Source organism: Bos indicus x Bos taurus, chromosome 14 (assembly GCF_003369695.1).
Source record: "Bos indicus x Bos taurus breed Angus x Brahman F1 hybrid chromosome 14, Bos_hybrid_MaternalHap_v2.0, whole genome shotgun sequence".
NCBI lineage: Eukaryota > Metazoa > Chordata > Mammalia > Artiodactyla > Bovidae > Bos > Bos indicus x Bos taurus.
In genome coordinates, this window is record NC_040089.1 from 81,402,471 (window position 1) to 81,430,065 (window position 27,595).

The window sequence follows — 27,595 nt, forward strand, 5'->3', positions numbered from 1 at the left end:
TGGAATCAAGACTGACGGGAGAAATATTAATCACCTCAGATATGCAGATGACACCACCCTTATGGCAGAAAGTGAAGAGAAGCTAAAGAGCATCTTGATGAAAGTGAAAGAGGAGCGTGAAAAAGTTGGCTTAAAGCTCAGCATTCAGAAAACTAAGATCATGGCATCCGGTCCCATCACTTCATGGGAAATAGATGGGCAAACAGTGGAAACAGTGTCAGACTTTATTTTTCTGGGCTCCAAAATCACTGCAGACGGTGACTGAAGCCAAGAAATTAAAAGACACTTGCTCTTTGGAAGAAAAGCTATGACCAACCTAGATAGCATATTGAAAAGCAGAGACATTATTTTGCCAACAAAGGTCTGTCTAGTCAAGGCTATGGTTTTTCCAGTGGTCATGTATGGATGTGAGAGTTGGACTGTGAAGAAAGCTGAGCGCTGAAGAATTGATGCTCTTTAACTGTGGTGTTGGAGAAGACTCTGAAAGTCCCTTGGACTGCAAGGAGATCCAACCAGTCCATTCTGAAGGAGATCAGTCCTGGGTGTTCACTGGAAGGACTGATGTTGAAGCTGAAACTCCAGTACTTTGGCCACCTGATGGGAAGAGTTGACTCATTGGAAAAGACTCTGATGCTGGGAGGGATTGGGGGCAGGAGGAGAAGGGGATGACAGAGGATGAGATGGCTGGATGGCATCACCGACTCGATGGACATGGGTTTGGGTGCACTCCAGGAGCTGCTGATGGACAGGGAGGCCTGGCGTGCTGTGGTTCATGGGGTCTCAAGGAGTCGGACACGACTGAGCGACTGAAGAATGGAACTGAAGACACTAGCTTGTTGACGAATGTTTACTACATGTAAGGCACGCTCATAGTGATCTAGCCAGATACGTCTAAAAGGAAGACTGCAGTTCACAAATCGTGCTGGTAATACAGAGTTTCGAATCAGCTATTTCTGTGTTCCACTCTCAACTAAGACATCTAACCAAGGGTCACCAGATATGTGCAGAAAGCATCAACATAGAGACCAGAACAAAGCGGGGAAAGCAGCTTGGAGGAAATAAGAATGTGCAAAGAAACGAAAACCAGTAGAGGGAAAAAAGTTCAAAAGTTATCATTAACATAGTCTGAGAAATAACCAATGATATGCCTTCCAACAGCATAATACATGTTTAAAAGAAAGAAATATGCAGGCAATCAGAATCAAAATTAAATTGGAATATAAAATGGAAAAAAAAAAAAACTTGAAATTTTGAGCAAAAAAGTTAAAAAATAGGAAAGAATGCACAAGGAAGCTGGAGGGCTGGTGTAGAAGAGAATAGGAGTTGTAGCAAAAGAAGCAGAGAAAATGGAGGAAACTATCCCCCGAAATGAATGAAATTTCTAAATCCATATCCCAGTCAATTCCCAGAAGACTAATTTAATCGAAAGCAATCCCAGCTGACTTGATTTAAACTCAGGAAATCAGATGTACTGGCCTAGAAATTTGAACATGGAGCAAGAAAATTAATTCTATCAGCAGGGTCATTTGTATTCAGAGATTACTTAAATAATGTTTGTAAGTTTTCTGCAAGAACATTTGCAGCTCCATTGTTCCTGTGGACAACCACCTTCTCTCCAGAAGTCTGCGCACACGCGCCTCACCAGAGCACTGTTAGTGCCCCACCGCTCCTCCATTCCTGCACTACAGCAGTAAGAGGCCTAGCTGCTGACTTGCTGGATTTTCTCATTAGGCTGAAACCTTGAGGGCCCAGAATCAGACTGTCATACATACAGCAGTTCTTCCACAGTTCTTCTGTTTGTTTCTGGCTGCTCTGTGCAGCATGTTGGTTCTTAGCTCCCCAGGCCGGCCCTGAACCCACACCCGCTGTAGTGGAACCGAGGAGTCTTAACCACTGGACCTTCAGGTAAGTCCCAAATACATGTTTACTTTAAATGAAATGTGAGATGGCAACCACCATGCCTTTCTTTTTCTATTTAACGTGGTACACTGCCTGGCACAGCATATATTCTCAAAAACACTTGCCGATTGCTAGAATGATAATGAGTAAGGTGAAATAACTTTTGAAGCATGGCATTCAACAGCTATTTACTAAACTGTGGATAAAACACACATTATGGTTAAAAAAAAGAAACGAGCCAAATTCATCAATGAACAAGTTATCCAAGAGGAACTGTTTTCTGACAGAAGAAAAAAGGAATAAGAATAAAATTGGGCTGTCAGACTTCACCAAAATCGATGTCAGGTGAGTTTCCAAAATTTGATGTGCTACTCTCTGCACCTTATAACAGGTATAAGGAACATTTAAAAATCAACTAATCTTGGTTTTCAGATATCTGGTTATTATAATAAATCATATTTGTATGTTTCTATCTCTAGAAATTTCAAGTCCCATGGACACAACAATGATTTCACAGTCTAAATATTTCTCTGAAAACAAAATACCACTGGCTAGTTTTATTAACATTAAAGTAACGTACCTTATTTTTTCTGTTGTCATTGTACTTGATTAGGTCTAAAATAAATGTTAAGACTTCTTTGGGACAAAGGTTGTGAACATCTCTCAATAAGGCCATCGCAACTGGCATAGTCTACACAAAAAAAAAACTTGTTTTCAATTTTCATCACTATAATTCAATGCAGTGCACGCTGAAAAAGGGTTGCCCTGGGGCTGACACAGTATCTGGGGGGAGTCCAGGCGCCCAGCCCCCCTGGCTCCTACTCCTCCCATGGGAACAGGCCTCAAACACTCTGGCAAGAGCACTAAGCAGGAACCCCAGGGGAGAGCTGCCGAGCTGGAGGCACTGGGCAGCCCACCTGCTGGAAGAGGGACATGTCATGCAGATCCAGCTCTGTGATTTACAGAGGAAAAGGGATGTGTGGGCTTTAGCATTAGACAGACCACTATTCAGTCTGTACTCCACTGCCATCTACAGTGGGTTATTTTAGCTAGCTGCTTGCTGAGCACCACTTTCAGGGCTCACAGATACAGTGGCTAGAGGCACAGGCGGACAGCAGAATTCAACTACTTGTCTCAAGAGACACAGACTCTCCAGTACCATCTTTCTCAGCCTAAGGAAAAACGGTAAATTACCTGAAATCCAACTTTCCCCTTTTCAAGTTTTCATAGACAACTTTTCTAAGGAGGTGGAAGCCTGACCCACAGAGGTAACCTCTACCAGAACAACAGCAGAGCAAAGCTATTCCAACTCAAGGCAGAACCACAGACAATGGACATCACAGTCCCCAGTACAGAGAGACTGGACCATACTCTCTTCTGATTAAAGTAATTATGCCCTCTAAACTGGTGGGCAAAAAGCAGCGTGGCTCCTCTGCGAGGCTGAAGGCGCAGAAGCAACAGGACGGTCAGTGTTAACACTAGGTGTTACCAATGCTGGAAGAACTGGGGGAAAGATTCTGTTTCACAGAAATAGGACTTAAATTTAAGCACGAATCTTCATTCTTTTTTCTGGCACTACAAGTATTATGTGAAAGGTGAACTGGTCTGAAAGCACTGGCTTCTCCATTTTTTTTGACTGCAAACCACACTAAGAAATATGTTTACATCCCAAGTGAACACACACACACACACACACACAGTCACATATACAAACTAAAAAATAAAACCAAAACAACTTGTACCTACCCTTATTACATGTGTTAATTCTGATACTGCCTATTGTTTTATTTAAAAACAAAAAGCTTACAAGTTGATTTCATGACTGCCTGCCTAACGGGTCACAACCCTCACTGTGCACACTGGCCCACGGCCCGTGGGAGAACACGGGCACAGTGAGGGCCGTGCTCAACAGGCTCAGGAGGTAACTCGCTTCCAGGCCACACGCTAGTGGAGCAGCAACACACCGAGAGCCGAGCAACACGTTCAAGGACTACAAACGGCTCAGCTGCTAAAAATAACAGAATGCCTCAGACTTCTTTGATCACACCAACACTGGCTTTCCTCAAACGCAGGTCTCCTGAGTCTGCTCTGCTGACGACATGCACTATAGCTGTGTCATGACTTCCACTCCCAACGCGTGTCTCAGCGTGGCCGGGCAGTCCTTTCACATTTCCCTCCTCCACACACAAACTGCACTTGCTTAACCGCCCCCTCAACACCTACCATTTCATTTAATCTGGTTTCTACCTGCCTCAGGAAATGGAATGTTTTTATCTTTTCTAACATTAACCTTCCAACTATGTCCTGCCCACTTCTAACAACTTCAGAATTTGTCCTGTCTTGTCTTTTTCATATTTACTTGCTTCCACTTGAACATTTCATCTCTCCTCCACTGGTTCTCTTGTCTGTGCCAAACATGCCTCAAGCTTTTTCTCCCTCTACACAAAATAAAACCTAAAATGCCCTTTCTCAGCCTTGCTTTATCCTTAACATGTCTCCCTTTTCTCATACTCTTCAGCTTTAATCCTTCTAGTTCAATCTAGTTAATCTAATCTCTGCGTTCGTTATTATTAAGTTTCTCAAAATATTTTACAAGTGATTTCCAAGTTGCCCAAACACTGACCACCCCGCCAATCCCACACCGCTTCCTAAAACAGTGACTTCATCACACCACCACTTTTTAAATTACCATTTATAAACAACTTACTATGTGATAAAAATATAGTGTAAAACCCTTCACATGCTTGATATTATTTAATTCTCAAAAAGATAAACTTTACAATTGACTAAACCAGGGCTTAGAGTTGAAAGACTTCTCCTCTTGCAAACTGCTAGTGAGCAGCAGAGCCAGGGCTAACCTGGAGCTGTGTGCCACACTGTCTCTGGCCCAGAAACACTGTCCACACTCGACAGGGACAGCCATCAGAAGGACTCGCGCACCTCTCCATCCCCCAGGAACTACCCATCTCTACTGACCTCAGTACTGACGTGGACCTCGACAGGGACAGCCATCAGAAGGACTCGAGCACCTCTCCATCCCCCAGGAACTACCCATCTCTACTGACCTCAGTATTGACGTGGACCTCGACAGGGACAGCCATCAGAAGGACTCGCAAGCCTCTCCATCCCCCAGGAACTACCCATCTCTACTGACCTCAGTATTAATGTGGACAGTGAGTCACTTACACACAGTTCATAAAACCAAAGAACAAGCAAAACTTTGGAAAGTATTTCAGAAGCAAAAAGAGAAAAAAGACAAAATAATTTGTAAGAAAGTAAATAATATTTGGAGAGTCCCCAAGGTAAACGAATATATACTGATATTGGCATAAAATAATTATAAAAAAACCTGAAGGGAAGCTGTACCTTCTGTAGAAAGTAACTTTGAAAGCTCATAAAGTTGTTTGTTTTCACAATGTTTGGACAAGTTTTACAACAAAACATCCTAGTAAAGAGCGACTTCATAGCTGGTGGTCCTGTCCACGTGCTCACCATTGAATTTGCAATCTGCAAATAATTAGAAAATGGAATAATTTCCGTCACCACGGCAAATGTATTTTTAAATAAATAAAACAGCTTTCTGAAAGTTATCAATATACTGGATTCATTCCCAAGGATTTCAATTCTTAAAACTTTAACATATTTCAGTGTCTCAGTATCATTGCCAAGAAAATATATAAACTCCCCCCTCCTAAAATTCTATGTACGCGTTTAACTATTTTCTACTAATTAATCTCTAAATTGGAGCATTCTTTTTATGTTTTAAGAAATCTTCTTTGCAAAGACTTCTAAGTTTATCCATTTAGGCAGATGAGTTCTAATATTTTAAATTTATCAGGTAGAAACATCACCATGGACTTTAAATAAGGCTTTTAACTCTACCCTAACTGAAAAATAAGGCAAATACAGTCCTACCACTTAAGTCTGTAAGAACACATTACAAAGAAAATACATTCTGTTATTGATACTTTGAAAATGAAAGTTGCTCAGCTGTGTCTGACTCTTTGTGACCCCATGGACTGCAGCCCACCAGGCTCCTCTGTCCATGGAATTCTCCAGGCCAGAATACTGGAGTGGGTAGCCTTACCCTTCTCCAGGGCATCACCCCAACCCAGGGACTGAACCTAGGTCTCCTGCATTACAGGCGGATTCTTTACCATCTGAGCCACCAAGAAACCTAATTTAAGTCTGTATAAAAACCATAGCTGAAAAGAATGAAATTACAATTAACTTTAAATAACACAGGCTGTAATTTTACGGATTTGCTAAGGATTTACGGAGAAGGCAATGGCACCCCACTCCAGTACTCTTGCCTAGAAAATCCCATGGATGGAGAAGCCTGGTAGGCTGCAGTCCATGGGGTCGCTAGGAGTCGGACACGACTCAGCGACTTCACTTTCACTTTTCGCTTTCATGCATTGAAGAAGGAAATGGCAACCCACTCCAGTGTTCTTGCCTGGAGAATCCCAGGGACGGGGGAGCCTGGTGGGCTGCCGTCTATGGGGTCACACAGAGTCGGACACGACTGAAGCGACTTAGCAGCAGCAGCTAAGGATTTAGCCTGAGAGAATCACAAGAACTTTACAGAAGCAATAAAATTACACCCTCAGCAGGTGATTATCAAAGAAAAGCACATTTCCCTTACATATCTGAGTAGATAAAGGAGTCTAACTACTCACTATTTACCATTAAAGGTGAAACAAATATAAATCATTATAATCTGCTGAAATACTGGACAAGTAGATATAGCAGTGAGGAAAGCAAGACAGTCAATACATGGGAATGAACTTATCATCAAGATGTTTTTAAAGACCTGGAACCTAGTAAGTATTTCTGGTCGAATATCTGTTAGTGCTTTTTGATTTTCATTTGTTCTATAGTTACATGTTTCTTTTTTTTTGTATCTAAAGAAAAATATTTACTTTTCTTAATAAATTAACTTTTGTAGAATGTTAAATGATAGAATCTATCATTTTAAACTCTATATCCCTATTCTGAATACTAAGCTCTAACCAACAAGAAATCGCCACCACAGTGGGATAAATTAATGAATGAATGAATGCCATGTACCATAAGGTAAAATATCCTTCAAACCAAGGAACTGCTTACATTCTTTGCTTTAACAATGTGCATGGCAATTCAATAAAATGGGGAAAATTCTCTTTGGTTTTAAAACCTGACTTTCAGTTTGACAGGCACAAGACTTGAACACACGATTTATTTTCAGGTCAAAACATGTTTCTTTCAAATCAGTCTTGCTAAAAGAATGTGGCAAAGAAGACCAACCCACCAAGTAAAGGAGCGGCTGCAGAGCAGTCTCAGTGCTCTTCAGGGTTGTTTCTTTACTGCACTGCCGTTTTCCTCCCGCTCTACTGCGAATAATCTCACCTAGTGCTCTTCAGGGTTGTTTCTTTACTGCACTGCCGTTTTCCTCCCGCTCTACTGCGAATAATCTCACCTTTGCGAGGCAGAAGCAGGCGGCCATCCGCACTCGGTAGAAGCACTGCTCCTGCTCCAGGACGTCCGTGAGGGCGAGCCGGGATGCTGGGGTGGGGAACCTCTCCAGGGCCGAGATGGCCTCCTGCTGCGCGACCACGTCCCGCTCGTAGCGGAGCTGGTACTGCCACATGAAGTCCGCCTGCTCAGAGTCCACCTTCCGCAGCACCGCCATGTCCGGGTCGATCCGGATCCACAGCAGAGGGGAGTCGGCACTGAAAGCAGAGAGCAGGCGCGTTTCCCTCTTTCCCACTTCAAATATTTATAAAACAAACACACAGCATTTATTAACCAGATTTCCTTCTCCATGCAGTATTCAAAACTGCCTGGAGTTTTACTGTATTTGTTTTTTTTTTTTAAATAAATCACACTGACAACTTTCCCATTATATTTAATATGTCTAACTTATATCAGTCTTGTTGAAACAAAAAACTCCACCTGAAAATAATAATTTGGGGACTTTATTAGTGATTACACAGTGTGCAAAGGGAAAATGGGACCAAATTTTTTCATTTTATTTCCTAAAGCTTAACACTTGACAATGGTTACAAATGCCACTCTTTATTAGAAATCAATCTATGACTAAAGTTACTTCTTATTAATTTACTAAATTAACTTGTTCCACTGACTTTCAATATTTTTTAAAAACGCTAGTCTCATGATGATCATTATCAAATAGAAAGTCCTGAAATCATAGTTCAGAGGCACAGCACAAATTTATTCTCAGGTAGTTCTCAAAGTCTCAAACACAGTTTTTAAAAAACTAGTCTCTTTTAACAAAAGAATAACACTTGAAATATTAATACAATTCAACAAATACTACTGGATACTTAATACAGGTGAGACACTTGATATGAAAAGATTATATAAGCTGTGTAATAAATAGCAGTGATATTTGGTACCCAAGTTAGTAAACAATTACAGATATTTTCTATTTTTATAAATATTTACATTTTTATAAATACATAGGCATTAAAAAATACACAGGCACAATATGGACAGGCAAAATAAAGTTTGAGCTACATTATATTTAAAAATAAAATGCTGTCAATCAGTAAGTATCACCACAAAAAATGTAGAATGAGATTTAAATTGCTTTTTGCAAACACAGGAGGCCTCAAAGTGCCCTGAGGCTCTGTCCAAAGACAAAGAGAACTAGTATCATCCGAGAGTTCACTGGAAACGCAAGCCGTCAGCACTCAATTGGAATGCTGGGTCAGAAACTAAATTCTAAGGAGATCCCCAAGTATTGCACACGCACTTCAACTTGAGAAGCACTGCTCTAGAGACCACCGGGGAAGCAAGGCTATTTCCTCTGAATTTTATCCAGGCCAGGCTAGATTTACTTTTCTCTGTTTGATTAATTATAATTTTATGTTCAATCTGTTATCAACATAAAGTTTCTTTTGCCTTTTGAAAGTTTTAGAAGCACCAATTTCAGGACATTTACATACTTTTAGATGTATGCTACACAACAAATGAGAATGCAGAAAATACTGTATCTTTGAATTTAAGTAACTTACTCCATTGCAGAAAGATCCATGTCAACTTCTTCACCATTCATCAGTGGAATTTTTTTCTTCTTATTCCTACATTTAATGAAAAGTAAGTTCGAAAATTCTGACATTTCCAATTTTGACAAGAGATAAAGAGCAGCTGAAGTTCAAATTAAGAATCGCATGTAGTGTTGAAAGATATGCTAAGGAGGAAGAGAGGGACAATATAATGGAATTTAAACACAACAAAACCTGTCTACTTTGAAACTTAAGAGAATGAAGTAAATGATATTAAAAGGTCTTCCTGATCAATGTTTAACAAAAGTCAGAAATATCTAATTAAATGTCAACTTAAAACATATACATATTTCCAAGAACTGGTACCTGGAAATTTTATACAAGAAGATAAGAGATCTACCAATAAAGAAATGCTTTATTAAAAACAACAACATAGGCCTGAAATGAGAAACGAATAATTCTGAACATGTGCTATACATGCAAGGTGCTGTCCTATACGAAATGAAGAAGTTAACTACAAAACATCCTCACAGTATGGATTAACATGCATAATTAATTAATATGCATAAGATTATGATGAGCCGAAACAAAAGCAACTGCCTCCATGCAAATTACTCCTGAATAATTAAGTCTTCTGGACACTACACTAAATGCATGGTCACGCGAGGACAAATACAAACAGGAAGAGAGCACCGTCTTCTTGTGCTCCTCACGCCAGATAATAAGCAGATGGCACACTGGTACTCCTGAGAAAACAAAGCCAAGGAAACGTGATGGAAAGGGGAGCAATCAGACGCTCCCAATGTCAAAGGTGGACAGAGCAAAAAGAAGAAGGATCTCCTTTGAACTAAGAATTTTCACAGAGAATGATTACAGGGAGACTTTAGAACCAAGCTCTCTAAAGGACTCAAAATCAACCGAGATACTTGTTTGAGATGACCTAAGTGCAGTCATGAGTAAAAAACTTTTGTTCCTCAAATTCTGACATTGCTACACACTCCTCCAGCAAAGAACAAAAACGTTCTCGTTTTTCATTAGTCAGAGTATGTGCCAATGGCTGTTAAAAAAGAGTGGTAAAGAAAAAGCATAGTAAATAGAAGATGAACCAGGGCTGGCAATGTGCCTTAGAAAGGCATCTCCAGTGTTCTTAAGGCCACGGTGACACGGAGAACACGCGGGGTAAAGCAGACACAGGAAGAGAAGGCAGGGGCCTTTTCATGACGTATGTACTAAGCTCCTTTCTTTAGAGTCAATGTTCATTTCCTCCAAATTTTCTATACCTATTAATCCAATGAGATAAGTAAGTACAACCCTAAGCAATCTGTCCTGAATTTTTCCTGGCTCCCAAAACTCAAACTTCCATTCCACCTCCCCTTGTTCCTACAAAGTAAGGATTCTCATACTTAAATTTTAAAATTAATTGTTTCATTCTAAGGATAAAAGTGTTGTCAAGAACAGAAAGTAGATAAGGAATCTGGTAATACTAACTTGAAGTAAAATGGGAAAAAAAGATGCTAGATAACATGTCCTCTATCTAAAAGTTAGGTGCACACCAGGGCTTCACTGTGGGCCGCGCCTACCTTCTGCTTTTGGAATGGCAAGGTATGTCATGTTTCAGGCTGTTCTCCTCAATCTGCAGTGTATGGTTGAAGGACCCGTCTAATTCCTGTACTGTCACTTTAAGTGGCCCCTTTAAAAAGAAACATGCCGTTCAAAGATAGTGCCAGGAGAAGAAAAACAAATCACATGTATTCTTACACGTAAGGAATATTCACCACGATGTTAAACAACACTGTATAAGACTTGCATGTGGAGACACAGAAGGGCAGCCGGTGCAGGAGGAGGTGGAACTGGGAGACTGCTTCCCCAAGGCCTCTAAAAGCAGGCCCTCCTTCCCGCCACCCACAGGCCCTTCCTTTATTTAAACTGGGCAGAAAGTGGTGCAAAAAGGCCATTTTGGGGAAAAAAAAACTTACCACGTATTTCTGGGTTCCAGGAGATGTATAATCTTGTTTTATTTCCAGTTCCAAGACATTTCGCTTTCTATTAAAGGCAAAACTTCCGTAAAATTTTACCACTCCACTCTGGTCTCTGCAGAACTGTGAAGGAATCTGCATACTGGGACAAACACGCACTAAACAGAACACAGTACTCATCAGGGTGTGAGATTCTCAAACACATTCCCGCCAGTGCAGAGCTCGAGAGCATACCCCACTGTACACCAGGTGGCAAAGCACTCAAAATTCCTGCGAAAAATGTTTTCCCAGATTAAAAAAAAAGATCCTGAAACATGAAGGAATTAGTTTTTTTGAAAGAAGCAAAACCACTCTACAGGGTTATTAATATAGAAAGTGCTTTGAAATGAAAAAATGTAACAACCGAAAAGTTCCCAGATACCATGCAGGCTGCGCCAACCCCAGCCACGTGGGAAGTCATGAGACCACTGCATCTTACAAGTGGCCCCACAGGCCTGTCTGGCGCGTATTTACCTCCCTGATCATCAAGCCTACTGCTGCACTCACACACTAAGAGGCACTTTAAAGGAAGCGAAACTTCACGAATACAGATGTGTATGGACGTGTGCGCCTCAGTGACTGGTTGGCACCTCAGAGGAAATGATTTACAGTTCCTGGCAACATCTACCATTAATTGCCTCCTTTTATCCCCCAAAGCTCTTCCTTCTTCCCCTTATACAAACAGTCTTCCCTCCTTTGCTCAACTACTACAGAAAAGGATACACCCACTGCTTTATTAAAGGCTGGATGTCTTTGCCAGAGACGTTCGAGATGGATTTCAAAAATCCAGATGTGGAAACCAACATTTGACTCCACATATGTGACTGGAACTTCTGAGATGAAGCAGTACTAGCCAAACTTAGCAGTTTATTGAAAACCTGTAAGAAAGTATCATTTAGTATATCTGTGTAACACAATTATACATCGCTTTCAATCCTGTCCTATTCCCACTTTGCAATGTAAGTTTCTTATAGACAATCATAGAAGACAACAACTTCACATCTTACTTCAAAGACTGTTTTTAGTTAAAAACTATGAGCAGTAAAGCATGAGAATATTTAAACAGCCAGACTACAAAACTATTCTTCTAAACATAACTGAATTTTAATGATGTCCTGGCCAGACAGTGACACTGTGTTTTTAGGAACTATATTAATATACATTTATAATGTACTGTGCCGTGAGCTGTAAGAAGTTGAGAACGCTGGTGTGGATTTACGCCACTCTAAGAGTGGACTGGCTCTTTACAGACCACCTCTCACTTGATATTTTTGTTCTTCAAAGGCAAGGTGAAGGATAGAGGATTCAAGAAACTTAATTTTGAGGCAAATTTAAAATGTTTTTTCAAAAAGATTACTAAAAAGTTATTTTTCATTTACCTCTAAGAATATTACCAATGGAAAAAAAATGGCTAAGCATTTATAATACAAGTGGTTTCTATTACCTCAACTAGAACATCTCAGCAAGTTCCACTAAAACTTGCTTAAACATAAGGGAGAACTTAGCAACAGAAAAAATAAACATCTTTTAGATAAATTTGCTTTTTCCTGCTGAAAATATCTCTAAATGGGGCACTTCATCTTTAACATTCTAAATAATGCCAAACAAAATCCTAGCATAAAAGTTTTACTTTTAACCTCACACTTTAATTTTATCTTCATAAGAATCCTGCATTGTGTGGGTCAAGTATTGATGCCCACTCTGTATCTGGGGAAACACAAACAAAAAGAACAGGAAAACTGGCACAAAAACAGAAATACAGACCAATGCAACAACACAGAAAGCCCAGAAATAAACCGCTGCACCTATGCTACCGCCAAGTTGCTTCAATCGTGTCCGACTCTGTGCGACCCCAGACACGGCAGCCCACCAGGCTCCCCCATCCCTGGGATTCTCTAGGCAAGAACACTGGAGTAGGTTGCCATTTCCTTCTCCAATCCATGAGAGTGAAAAGTGAAAGTGAAGTCGCTCAGTTGTGTCCGACTCTTAGCAACCCCATGGACTGCAGCCTAGCAGGCTCCTGCGTCCATGGGATTTCCCAGGCAGAGTACTGGAGTGGGGTGCCATTGCCTTCTCCATACACCTATGGGTACCTTATTTTTGACAAAGGAGGTAAGAATATACAATGGCACAAAGACAGCGGCTTCAATAAATGGTGCTGGGAAAACTGGACAGTTACATGTAAAAGAATGAAACTATAACACTTCCTAACACCATACACAAAGATAAACTCAAAATGGATTAAAGACCTAAATATAAGACCAGAAACTCTAAAAGTCTTAGAGGAAAACAGGCAGAACACTCCATGACATAAATCAAAGCAAGATCCTCTATGACCCACCTCCTAGAGTAACAGAAATAAAAACAAAAGTAAACAAGTTGGACCTGATTAAACTTAAAAGCTTTTGCACAGCAAAGGAAACGGTAAGCAAGGAGAAAAGACAACCCTCAGAAGGAGAGAAAATAATAGCAAATGAAACAACTGACAAAGGATTAATGTCCAAAATATACAAGCAGCTCACACAACTCAATATCAGAAAACAAAAAACCCAATCAAAAAGTGGGGAAAAGACCTAAACAGACATTTCTCCAAAGACGACATAGAGATGGCTGACCAACACATGAAGAGGTGCTCAACATCACTCATTATTAGAGAAATGCAAGTCAAAACTGCAGTGAGGTATCATCTCACACCTGTTAGAAAGGTCCTTATCAAAAAGTCTACAAACAATACATGCTGGAAAGGGTGTGGAGGAAAGGGAACACCCTTGCACTGTTGGTGGGAATGTAAACTGATACAGCCACTGTGGAAGACGGTCTGGGGATTCCTTAAAAACTAGGAATAAAACCACCACATGACCCGGCAATCCCACTCCTAGGCATGTACCCTGAGGAAACCAAAACTGAAAGAGACACATGTATCCCATCGTTCACTGCAGCACTATTTACAACAACTAGAACATGGAATCAACCTAGATGTCCATCAACAGATGAATGGATAAAGAAGTTGTGGTACATATACACAACGGAATATTACTCAGCCATAAAAAAGAACACATTTGAGCCAGTTCTAATGAGGCGGATGAACCTAGAACCTACTATACAGAGTGAAGTGAGTCAGAAAGAGAAAGATAAATATTGTATTCTAACACATATATACAGAATCTTGGAATATAGTATTGAAGAATTTATTTACAGGGCAGCAGTGAAGAAATAGACATAGAGAACAGACTTATGGACATGAGAGAGGGGAGGACAGGCTGAGATGTACGGAGAGAGCACATGGAAACTTCCATTGCCATATGTAAAATAGACGGGCAACAGGAATTTGCTGTATGGCTCAGGAAACTCAAACAGGGGCTCTGCATCACCTAGAGGGGTGGGATGGGGCGGGAGAAGAGAGAGAGGTTCAAGAGGGAGGGGAGGTATGTGTACCTATGGCTGATTCATGTGTAGGTTTGACAGAAAACAACAAAATTCTGTAAAGCAATTATCCTTCAATAAATAAATTTTTTTAAAAAAAGAACAGTTTACTTACTGGACAAATAGCTAATAGTAACAACTCCACCTATAAAGCCAGATGCCCTGATTCCTATTCTACAGAATAGTATTCAGATTATATGCATATAGAAAAGACCTTTCTTTACAATTATCAAGTTTTTACTACTTACTTGTAACATAAATTCCATACTGATCCTATTTTCAATCAGTCTCATCACGAGGTGAGCTTTGCACTGGAACATAGTGTAGTACTCCCAGGACAGCGTGTGCGGGTGCTTTATGGAGAAGTGTGGGTGGGGCGCTGGGCTGAGGAGACAGGTTTTGTAACAAATCTGAATGAAATAAATAATACATTTCATGGCTACATCAAGACACTAAGTCAAAAACTTCATGGGAATACCTGAGAAATTTACTTAGTATGAGACCAATGAAGACTAGGAAACATCTAAAAATAAACTTAACTATAAATAAATTAGAAAGTTTTATGAAAGGACATAAATGAAAATTTGAATAAATGGAAACATCCTAGTGTAAATAATTCAATGCTCTCCAAATTCATTCCTACAGTCAATGCAAATCCAATCAATATCCCCAGGTTAAAGCATACACAAAGAACCACTCAAGATGGGCCACATATCTAAAACAAAAACAATGATAAAAGTACTAAAAAAAATTAAGGAAAAATTTTTCTTTTCATAATCTTGCGATGGGGAAAATCTTCATAAGGAAAAATATAAAATCCAGAGGACTTAAAGACCAGATTGACCATGTAAAAATGAAAAATTCTAACATGATGAAAGAGATTATCAGTAAACGAAAGGCACAGTCAGCAGAAAGACTTATGACATACATGAAAATCTGAAGTGTTTACACTTTTTTACTATTTCAAATACTGCTACAGTGACTAACTTTTAATACATATGGAAGTACTTCTCTATGGCAAATATCTAGAAGAATAATTTCTATATGATAACAGAAATTGAACCCATTTTAGAATTTCGATTGGTACCAACAAATTACCCTTCAAAATTAGTGTTACCAAGTTATTGTCTCACAATCAATATGTAAGAATAGTCATTTAAAGTGAAAGAAGTGAAGTGAAGTCGCTCAGTCGTGTCCGACTCTTTGCAACCCCATGGACTGTAGCCCACTAGGCTCTTCCGTCCATGGGATTCTCCAGGCAAGAACACTGGAGGGGTTGCCATTTCCTTCTCCAGAGGATCTTCCCAACCCAGGGATCAAACCCGGGTCTCCCTCGTTGCAGGTAGATGCTTTATCATCTGAGCCACCAGGGAGTCATTACACTTCCTTAAAAAATACAGCATTTTGAAATTTAAAATATTTGTTAAATTGATATTTGAAAAATTACCTTTAAACTTATTACTTCTGAGCTTATGCATAGCAATATGAAAAGGGTTACATAAACTCCAAGGTATAATGGAATAGTACATACAGCATGCAAACAGAACAAAGTAAATTCATGTATGGCTTCCCAGGTGGCTCAGTGGTAGAAAATCCACCTGCCAATGCAGGAAAAGTGGGTTCAATCCCTGGTCCAGAAGATCCACTGGAGAAGGAAATGGCAACCCACTCCAGGATTCTTGCCTTGGAGAACCCCATGGAGCCTGGTGTGTAGCACACAGGATCGCAACGAGTCGGACACAACTACCCCACTGAGCAACAACAACAAAGCTCGTGTACAGCTGCGGACTGCTCGCCAGGATACAGACACAACTGACTTCTTAAAAAGAGGAGCGTACAGTAACACGCATACTTAAAGTGTATTTTGTGACTGCCATATACACACAAAAGCCAAAAAAAAAAAGAGGTCTGGAAGACAATATACCAAATTTATAATCATGGTTATCTCCAAGGAGAGGAAGTGGTAGGAGTGAGACGTGGTAAAAGAGGGCTAAACAAAATCTTTTCCTTTTTATTCCACAAGCTTCTAAATTGTACTGTTTTGCATCTCCTCAAAGAACATGCATTCATCTGCTATTTTTACACATAAATTTTGAAAATCAAACATACAGACAGAACTAAATAAACAGGCAAAACAACGTAAAAACATTCAGTGTAAATAATACTTGCACACAATGGGAAGGCTCTAATTACAGCCAGGAAACTGCCAGATAGCAGGCGGTCAAGAGAACAAAGTGAAAGGAACTAATATTTGGATGAGTGCATACTATGTTTAAAGCTTTATCTCAAGTAACCCTTATGATTAAGGCAGATCATCACTGTTTGACACATTAAAATACACACACACTTAGAAAGGCTATATAATTTTTTTAGCTCACAAAAATCAGTAACTATAAAAATCCAAGTTTGTCTAACTCCAAACTCCTATGCCTTCCCACTGACTTAATCTTATCTCCGTGACCATGCTTCAACAAAAGAAAAGACTCCTGGAGAACAAATTCCAGTCGCTTAGCCTTTGTTGTACTTTTAGACACTTGGGTAGCCTCATCAATCCTACAGACCACAAGAGAAAAACTGCTTGTAAACGCACAGAAAATATACAAGTTTACAAAGGAAACCAACTATAATGAGAAACAGCTATCAAAATATTTTTTAAAACTATGACATCACCAATATATGTGCTAGTTTACTAACGCATCAAATAGCAAGATCTAGGAAGTGACTTAGCAGCAGCAGTGGCCTACTGTTGCAATTTTAACGTATTGAGAGTAAAACATATCTCAAGATATCTGCTAACACTTAAAATGTGATAGGATGACATTCATGATTTCTACATTGGCAAAGTCACAGCACTGTTATCTACATTTATAATTAAAGGAAACATAAAATTCCAGTTAATAGTAAAAATACAGAAAAAATTTCCCATCCAATTCAGTTCATATTCTGTTAGTGAACTCATGGATCCTAGGACAAAGAAGAATTCCTGCTAGCACCATTATGTCGCAATAATGGCTATTTCCTTTACAGTGACTTAAGAGACAGAAACAAGAGAAGGAAATAAAAGGGAAGAGCAAATAAACGTCTAGATAGTTGGCCATTTAGATAAACAGGTACAGGCAGGCTGTGTTGATGATGAAACCACCTACTTAGACTTAAAAAATTAATCAGTGATACATAAGCAAAATGCTTGTTCCAATATTTTTAAATTTCTATGAGAACAGTATGATATATTAATATTAGCATTAGGAAATTAACATGAAAAAAAAAGCACTGTCTTTTTAAAATTCTTTTTTTAATGTAAAGGTTTTTTTAAATGTTTAAATCCATCTACAGCCACCTCATGCAACAGTAATGAAAGGAGTAATGAGAATATTACTGGTATCTGTGGTCTCAGGATAGACTACTTCTGTGGCCTGTATGGGCCTCATTATGCACAAAAGTGATTCTAAGACTAATCTCATAAAGCAAGGTTTGTAATATCATCTCTGAACAATAAACATACTTATCCTTCTCTTTTCCTCCACCAAATATAGGATGTAATAAAACTCCACCAGTTTTTAGTTCATACGCCACTATTTTGTCCAGCTCCTAAGGATGTAAAAACAGAGGCCAATGAAAATTATTTTCCATATTAAACTTTAGACCTAAACTGTGATTTCTAATTTCCTGGAATCAGAACATAAATTTCCGAAAGTAAATGAAATGTATCTGGAGAGTAGTTGTGTTCTCATAAACGAAGCAGACTGCACAGCTGGCTGAGATGGAGCCACATAGCCATGTCTCCTGTGGGACCGCAGGGCGGCCGGCAGCCCAGTCACATTTCCTAGTGGCTCTTCCCAACCTCTCTGACCCATTCTCCAAGTTTCTCTCTTCCTTCTCTGTATTTTGCTTCTGGTGGAGGATTTAAGCAAGTAAAAACGGATAAGGATAAAATTATATCAGGAATCTATGATTTTAAAACTCTATTTTTCTCTAATATGACACAGGTCAAAATGAAAAAAAAAAAGTTTCAGTGGAAAAGAAAGACACCATAACTGTGCTGAAAATCCACGACTGGTTCAGAGAGCACACAAGCAGGACAGAGAAGTGGCAAAAACCAGTGAAGCAGTGAAAGGCCAGGTCTGGAGCCTGGATCTACTGCTCGCTAGCTATGCAACCTTAGCCAAGCAAGTCCGCTGGGCCTCAGTTTCCTTCTCTGTAAAATGCAAATAATGACAGAGTAGTTAGGAGTTTAAGATGGTTATTACTTATAAAATGTTTGTAACAGTACCTGGAATACCATAAATGCTGTATGTCACATTTCCCCCTTGATTAACAGTTTCTGAACTCAAAAATGGACTTGTCCAGTTGTAGATACATGGATTGTTTCTTAATTCTCAGTGTTTGAGTTTTGACAATTACTTTTTCACTTACTGGAGTTCAGGTTTAGATGACCAAGGTACATAAAATGAGAAAAGAGGGAGAATAAAAAGGGCCCATCTAATGAGGGTATTAAAGGCTAAACTTTTTCCAACTGAGAAGGGAGAAGATAAGCAGGATAATTAAACACATATGAACAGAATGGGCTGGGCAAAATACAATGGATTTTTTGGTTTGGCCAAAATCTTTAAATAATGGGAAAAGATGCAGAAACAACAGAGAACTTGAATGCCCTGCAGGACTAGGCAGCGTACGGGGCGTACTCCTCCGACCCGGGTGCTGCAGGCCCTGCCCGCAGTGTGGGCGCTGCCACTGCTTACTCTCCTGATACAAGAGGCTTGGAGAGATTAGCCCCAATCATAAAGCTTGGGAGTGAATAAAAGTGAAAGCAAACTGGCTCCAGAATCTGGGTTCTAAGTCTAAACAAATTTAGAAAGTACGGCTCCTCTGTCCAAGGAATTTTCCAGGCAAGGATACTGGACTGGGCTGCCATTCTCTACTTCAGGGGATCTTCCTGACGACCCAGGGATTGAACCTGCATCGCTTGTGTCTCCTGCACTGGCAAGAGGATTCTTTACCTCTGGCACCACCTAGGAAGCCCTTAGAAATTACATTAATGCCACAGAACTACATTAAAAATAATTACTGTGAGGAGCAGGAATATATCTAATAGCTGAATTGATGTTTAAGGAGCTTACTTATTCTCATTCTTAGCAAAAGTCTTTGGAGGCCAACAACAGCAACAGAAACTAGATAAAATAGATAAGTCTCTATAAAACGATTCTCATTTTTTTCAGAAAAAATCAGGGGCTTTCAATTAACAGTAAGTATTTTATAGTTACTAAAAATAAAGGAAAATCTGGAGAACACGAACATGTCTTATTGACTTCTATGTAGATAAATGGATCCAGCTGCTTTTACCTCTTTAATCCAGTGGCGGTATTCATTAACACCAAAAGTTTTTTTCATCCAAAGACCATAAATATAACCAGAAATTCCTTTCAATACCCATTCATCAGACCTAAGCAAAAAGCCAAATAACAATATATTATTTATTTTAATATAAATAAAATATAATAAATTTTATTATTTTAATAATAAGAATTCTTCCGATAAGGCCAAAGAGGGTAACAGAGCAAGCATAGCAAGTACTTCTCTGCCTGTTTAAAGAAGATGAAAGTCCTGAAACTGTTTGGTCCCCCACTCCCTCTGGCTGCCCCCCGCGTGTCTCGGGGCTCCTGCTCTGGGCTCCCTCTGGCAGAACTCCTCCCCCAGGCCCACCCACACCGCCCACTTCTGGGCAACCACAGGCACACAGCCAGGACCACACGGCTCAGCTCTGCAACGCCCACACTCCAGCACTGCCAGCCCCGCGCATAATTATAGTGGCACCCTAAGACCTGAAGTTTAATCACTTATTTCTTAGTTTCTTAAGAGGAAAGACAATGACACTGTTCATTCAGGTATATATTCATGTTTATCTATTCATTCATTCAAATATTCTGCCTACATGTTTCAGAGACTATTCTTTAGCGAAACTATGTGTCTTAGGAAATAATAAATTAAGAGGCCTTACCCTCTGTCCTTCACCCTCCAGAAAGAAAAAACAAAAAGAAATCAAGACTTATATACTATCAATATATGTTATAATCGTAGGTTATAATCTTAAGGGAATTTGTCTGTTTCTTCAAATTTACCTCAGGTTAATCAGAAAGAAAACAAAAAGTATTTTATTTCTCACATTTTTCAAGTAAATTAGTTCAAAACCAGGCACTCACAGGAACCCCTACAGCACTGTCAGCACTGTGGAGGGTCACTGCTTCACCGTAGGAACAGCTAGGGCACTGAGGCCGGCATCAGACCCTAACCGCTGTTCTCTGCACACTCAAGTCCTCGTATCCACAGTATGTATTCAATTCTTTAAGGAACTGCTACTATCAAAATTCTTACCTTATTGAAAATTACAGAACTGATTATACTGACATATTGAGGAAATGGCCAAAAATTTAGGATAAAATTTATACTCATTTTTTTCCTTTAAACATATACAGAATAGTGTCTGTTAATTATCTGCAGTTAGAACAAAGTTCAACTTATGCTGCAGGAAAAGAAAATAAAAATAAACTTTTCTGATTATTCTCAGGAGTTGTGAACTTTGAAATTACTCACCAAGACATTCTGGATATGAAACATCCAAAAAACTGCTGGGCCAAAGACTGGGCTAAACACCTTCTGGTCAAAGGTGTCTCATCTATAATCATAGCACTGTGCAGCAGATTCGTGCTGGAATTTCAAAGAGCAGACAGCTAATTATAACCAAGAAATAAATAACTCTTCAATCAAAATAAAATAATCACACTTTTAAAATGATGGAATTCAACTAAGACATAACAGAGAAAAAACAGAATACTCTCCCCAAGAGCTTTCACATCTTTTCAAATTTTAGCTGAAATCCATATTTTAGTAACTTTTGTTTGAAGTACGGGCTGTAATGTTCCCCACCAATTTCCATGAAAAATATGAATATTCTTTTTGGGGGCTAGGCAGTTGCAGCAGCAATCAGAAATTGATATGTTCATCAGAGACTAGTAATTTTACAAGGGGGGTCTTCTAATTTCAAAAATCTTTTCCTAATAATACTATTAACTTTTGTCCTATAATATTTACTTTCAAATACCCTGACCCATCAGATCTTCTAACCACTCTGAAGAATGCAGGAACACTACTACTATGTCCATTTTACAGAAGAGAAAATAGATGCAGAAAAAAAAAATACCGATCCTGAGACATAAAACTTCCAAACTGTGAACTTTTCAAGGAATAAAAGAAGGGAGGGAGATAAAGTGGGTAAGAGAAAAAAGAAAATAAAGTTTTTTCCTCATTTTTTTATATACAAATTTCTGATGATATTAGGAAATTTTTATATGGTGCTAGGACAAAAACTCCACTAAATATCCATATAGTACTTTGTATATTTGTTTAAGTGCATAAGCAGAAAAGAGACTAAAACAAATACATAAAGTATTAGTAGCAGATAATTCTGGATAAAGATAATATATTGACTCTCTTGGGCTATTTTGAAATTTTCTTTATGCTTTTCTACATTTAAACATTTTGAAAACACAGAATTTCTACAAAGCCATTCATAGCTAAACTGAAGGGAAAAAGTTCAAAATGCATCTTAAAAATGATCACAATAACCTTCACATCATGAACCTAATTTAGTCATTTCAAATTTGGATACAGACCTAAAAATGCTCATGGAAGCATACGCAGCCACTTCAACATAAGCTTCATCAATGAATACAGTCTTAAAACAGGAATATGGGTATCGACATGTAAGAATTTCTTCATAAAATTCAAAAACTTCATGAAGATATGATGTGGTATGTTTAAGCAATGGAAGAAGTTGAGGTAAACAAAAATGAGTAACCTAAAAACAAAAAGCAGGGAAGATCATTAAATAAAGAGTTAACTTATATCTTAAATTTCCTAAATATCTCAATTACAAATGAAGCCGCATTTAAGTCCCTCCCCTCCCCTCATTTTTACAACAAATCCATGGCACTGAGATAAAACACTGGTATGAAATTAGTGACTACTATTATTATGTTTATGAAATATTCAATGCATCAGAATATTCATGATAGATTTTATGTCTATGAAATGCTTAGGTTAGATCCAATGAAAATATAACTTTGGTTACAAATTAAAAGTTTCTCCTACATATGCATACAAAACAAAAATAATCTAAACTTCTAAGACTTACTATAAACTTGCCTTTTACTCATAAACCTAACCTAGTGAATATTGCACATCACAGTACTATCTTACATAATTAAAAGCTGACCATCTTCAGCACATACAAAGAACAATATGAAGGCTGCAGGGAAGGCTTATTGGTAGTGAGGAGATAAGAAATGCCAGCAATAGAAATAATAATTCAGACTTTCTTCCACTACATCCCACTTTGGACACAAACACTCATATATCACCTACTGCTTCACTGCCCCTTGTTATGACTTTGTGCCGTAAGAGTAACGTCAAAGGCGACATCATCACTCTGACCAGCAGGCTTCCCAGGTGGCGCGGGGGTAAAGAAGGCCTGCCAGCGCAGGAGACGGGGGTTTGCTCCCTGGATCAGAAAGACCCCCTGGAGGAGGGCACGGCAACCCACTCCAGGATTCTCGCCAAGGGACTCCCATGGACAGAGGAGCCTGGTGGGCTACAGACCATGGGGTCGCAAACAACTGGACAAGACTGAGCAACTGAGCATGTAGGCACTCTGACCAAAATGCTCCAGAAAGGCTTTATGAAGAAGACTAGATCTCAGCTAATCTTTTTGAACTGGACAAAAGTTTGACAGGTATGGACAGAAAAAGAGGACATTGCAAATGGAGTCAAAGACAGGACAAAATATGGTTTGGTTGAAAAAAATATAAGTAAACTATGTTGAACAAACATAAATAGAAAAGAAATGAGGAAAAAGCTAGAAAGGACTATTAGGGTCAAATTCTAGATGCTCTTGAAAGCCATGCTAAAGAGATCTGATGACTGCAGGATGTGGAGGCAAGGAAAGCTTCTAACATACAATAAAAAACTACTCTTCTAGCAACATTATGAAAGAACAGACTAGAGACGACCGTAAGTGAAGGACGAGCGTGTGTGGATTACTAGTGTCAGGGCCCAAACTGCACTGTGACGAGCACTCTTATTGGTGCACAGACAAAAGAGAAAACACTATTCATCAAAAAAGACTCGCTTTTAAACAAAGCTACAGGATAGCAAATCTACTAATACAAGAGAAACTTTATTTAAGAGGGAAAGACTAAGTCACCGACTTTAAGTATTCAAGAAAAATATTTCTTGACTGACATTTATGTTTTTCCCATCCAGTGGTTCAGTGGGAAATGAAAAATTCTTCCAAAATATGAACCAGGTACTAATCAAATTTTGATTTTAAAGTTGATCATTTACCAAAAATGGTAAAATTCACTGCATCTTAGCAGTGAATACTTTTAAGAGTCATTGTTAAGACACCAAAAGCAAACCATTCATAAAATATCTTGAATATTTTCCATAAGTGATTTTATAAACCTTGTGAATTAAGGGATTTATTCAAATGTTACTTTAAACCTACACGGAGACTACGAGGGTCAATAACCAACGAATCACTTTATACCCAACAGAAACGTGATGTTTAAGGAGGCCTAACAGCACGACAGGGCTTATCAACTGGTCCCTGATTTAGGATCAGACATGTGGAGGGAACTGCAGGAAACCTCAGTGAGCTCACTGACCCAGGCTCCAATCCTGCCTGCCTTAACCTTTCTCTTCCCTCTACATTTGCTGAAGTTAGAATAAATCTTGCTTTTTAATTCTGAAACTGCAATATTTCAGGTTCTGGAGAGGGAACTAGAACATTCATAAACTCAAAGAAGTTCCACAAAAAATCAGTTATAGAAATAAACCAATATTAACCAAGTAACTAACCAAGTTACTTGAAGCTCTTTTGGAACACTAAGCCCTCTGATGAAAAAAATACGAAAATTTATGAAGAGTTTATTGTCATTACACATTTCAGATTAAAAAACCTTTCTCTCTAGTGAGAGCTGTCGTAGCTGAAAAAAGAATTAAGAAAAACTTGGTATTTTGTTCATGTTCCCCTGATCAGGCTTGAAAGAGTAGGAGAGAAGGGAGCAAGAAGCCCCAGTTTACCTCATGCATATATGGATCTACGAGGATTTCAAAAGGTCCAATGGCCAAGGAGATGTTTGATGCAGATGTTGGAATGGTAAGCATGTAATGGAAGGTCTTTTTCCTCATGTCATGGGTATACACAGTCTCCACCAAATCTCCATTGGAAACCGCCACCATGGCGGCATCCACTGTAAACTCTAACTTCCATGTACATAATTCAGAGTATGAATCAACACATGGGAACCAAAATCTAGAACAAAGATCAACAGTACAGAAAATGTTGAAAATGTAACCTACATTGTTCCTCCCACATAGAAGTTATTTTAACATTTACAGAATGCATACAAAAATTTTTTTTTAGATCTCTGCACACTAATGCTTTCTACTGAGCAACCTAAAAGAATGTGATTTAAGATACAGCCCTGTCTCCAAACATTACTTGGCAATATTAATAAAATACATCATGTGGTACCTCCAGTTTAAACCCCAAAAAGAAGTAACTAAGTCTGAGTTTCTGATTTTTTAATTAAAAATAATTTTACTTATATATTCAGTTTTTATGTAGCATTCATTTTTGGGAACGAAAAATGCTTACAATCAAGTTTTAAAAAATACAATATTCAGAATCCATTCCATACATCAGGAAACTGCTTCTCTGGAATATGTGATGCACTGTATAAATTTAAACAGCACTGATAAAGCCAGACATTAAATTTCTAGTCAATGTTCTACTCAGATCAGGTTTTACTGTGTACCAGGGTCTGAACTTGTTACTGAAATAAAAAGGATAAGACAATATCCCTGGCTTGGAGGAGTTAACAGTCTGAGGAAAAAACAGAGTATTTCAATAGCGTGGTTAACTACCGAGCTCCGAGAATGCACTACAGTTGGGTGGAACAATGCAGGCGCATCTCACTCCACAGTTGCACAAGAAAGGCGGGTATGCAGAGCACATACGTGTGCTTCCACTACTGAAGTTCAAAACCAGGTGCAACTAGTCTACGGCATTTTGGAGCTCAGGATGGAGGTTATTTCTCAGGCCATCAGGAGAAGCAGTGAGTGGAAGTGGGTAGGCGTGGGGACTGCAGTGCTAATAACGCTACCGTTCTTCTTCTCGGTGTGAGTGTGAATTACAGGAATCTGTTCAGTCTGAAAAGGTACCAAGCTTTCTATTTACAATTCATTAATTTTCTGTATGTTGTTTTACTTCAATACAAAAGTTTAAAGAATAAAAGAACTGAGATGACTTTAGAAGAGCAGACTTGAAGAGGAGCGGAGGGAGGACAGGGCTGAGGAAGAGCCATCAAAGGGGCAAGATCCAGCAGGGGAAAGCGGCTGCGGCCCGGGTTCACAATTCTCATCCGACATGGAATACCTGTACTGCATACACACACGTACAGAGAAAAATACAACTGAAAACATGCAATCAACTGTGATACATAAGAATGGGTAATCTACCTTGTGGAATTTTGATACCCACAAGAGAACACATGAGCACCTCTCTCTGCCATGCTTCCCTCTACACTGGGTACCACAAAATGCAGACCTCCTTTTGGCTGATCCAAAGAAAAATTGATGTGTATCTTTAGGACCTTTAACTCTGCAACAAATAAATACATACACAGACATATAAATATATATTAGGTAACAGCAGTCGACATAATAAGGGTAAAGACTTACACTGAACAGAAAGTGGGAATCGAAGCTTGAGTTTTACCTAAAAACACCACACTGTCTAACCCCATGCAGGCTGCTACCATCTCTGCCTGCAGGAGCTCAGCAACCTGCTTCTCCTGGTGTCCTTAGAGCAAGCGTGAAGTCGCTCAGGCCTGTCCGACTCTGTGCAGCCCCAGGGACTACAGTCCACAGAATTCTCCAGGCCAGAATCCTGGAGTGAGTAGCCATTCCCTTCTCCAGGGGATCTTCCCAACCCAGGGACTGAACCCAGGTCTCCCGCATTGCAGGCGGGTTCTTCACCAGCTGAGCCCCTAGGGATTGGTGTCCTTATCTCCACTCAATTCTACTCACTGCTAGCTGTGGGCTCTCAAAACACAGATCATACCATATTCTCCTCTCAACATTTCTGGCAGTGCTATACTGCCAAAAAAAAAAAAGTTCAAAACGACCACCTAGGACACTGACGGCCTTCCAGACCCCATTCAAAACTTACTTTTCAAGTCTGTTCACTTACTAGGCTCCCACATATCCTGCTAATCCTGCTTGTGACTTTTGAGGAGTGGGAGCAGGGAGTGGGGTAGGTGGGAAGGATCACCCAAGAACTGACATTATGCAGCATTATTCATTATGCTTTATTTCTAAGCAATAAATATGCACTGCATTCCCAAGGCTGCTTCCTAGGTGGCTTAGTGGTAAAGAATCCGCCTGCCAGTGCAGGAGACACAGAAGACTCGGGTTCAGTCCTTGGGTCGGGAAGATCCCCTGGAGGAGGAAACAGGCAACTCACTCCAGTACTCTTGTCTGGAAAATCCCAGACAGAGGAGCCTGGTGGGCTTCCGTCCATGGGTTGTAAAGAGTCGGACACGACTGAACACACACACACACACATATCCATCATTCACAAGATTAAAAAAAAATGTTTCTTTTCATTTCCCCCAACATGACAATATGGACTTTTTCCAACCCCTGAATATACAATGATGACCTTCCATGCCTTTCCCCTAAATTAGGCAATATCTCTAAAAAATAAACTCCTCCCCCAACTACACACACACAAACTATCCCAAAAAGGCAAAAACAAAGTACTTTACTTCCTTATTTTAATTTTATACAGCAAAATAAAGGTAGGCAGAGATGTATAATAATTAAAATAGCTGTAACTTTATACAGGAAAAGAAAGAATTAGAAATAATAAAAGTGTGCAGAGTGGGTGTTAGAAACCCCAGGTTCTAGCCTTGGCTCCTCTCCTCATCAGTCACATTCAGCAGGTCACTTACTGTCTTTAGACTTCAGATTGCTTTTCTGCGAAAGGAAGAAACTGAATAAGATGATTTTCTAGGATCCTTCCTTTTACAAAACTCTGTAATTCTAAACTGACTTAGTATCATATGAGTTCTGAAATCTTGACAAAGTATTCCATCCATTTGTTTTTTAAAATAACTTTCACTTTAA

The 27,595-nt window shown here is 39.3% G+C and overlaps 1 protein-coding gene across 7 annotated transcripts in view; it reads right to left on the minus strand.

The window, feature by feature from the left end:
* TAF2 (TATA-box binding protein associated factor 2) overlaps positions 1-27,595 on the minus strand; it is an 88,320-nt gene that overhangs the window by 36,783 nt on the left and 23,942 nt on the right. For 6 of the 7 annotated variants that reach the window (XM_027561681.1, XM_027561680.1, XM_027561679.1 and 3 more), the window contains 14 exons: positions 25,925-26,066; positions 24,485-24,716; positions 22,015-22,199; positions 20,936-21,049; positions 19,688-19,787; positions 17,850-17,935; positions 14,596-14,731; positions 11,648-11,802; positions 10,886-11,000; positions 10,490-10,599; positions 8,919-8,984; positions 7,358-7,610; positions 5,266-5,406; positions 2,480-2,590 (listed from right to left, as the gene is read on the minus strand). In XM_027561681.1, coding sequence (XP_027417482.1) covers positions 2,480-2,590; positions 5,266-5,406; positions 7,358-7,610; positions 8,919-8,984; positions 10,490-10,599; positions 10,886-11,000; positions 11,648-11,802; positions 14,596-14,731; positions 17,850-17,935; positions 19,688-19,787; positions 20,936-21,049; positions 22,015-22,199; positions 24,485-24,716; positions 25,925-26,066 — 1,946 coding nt within the window. The remainder of the gene's footprint in view (positions 1-2,479; positions 2,591-5,265; positions 5,407-7,357; positions 7,611-8,918; positions 8,985-10,489; positions 10,600-10,885; positions 11,001-11,647; positions 11,803-14,595; positions 14,732-17,849; positions 17,936-19,687; positions 19,788-20,935; positions 21,050-22,014; positions 22,200-24,484; positions 24,717-25,924; positions 26,067-27,595) is intronic. The other variant, XM_027561684.1, reaches the window with a different exon arrangement.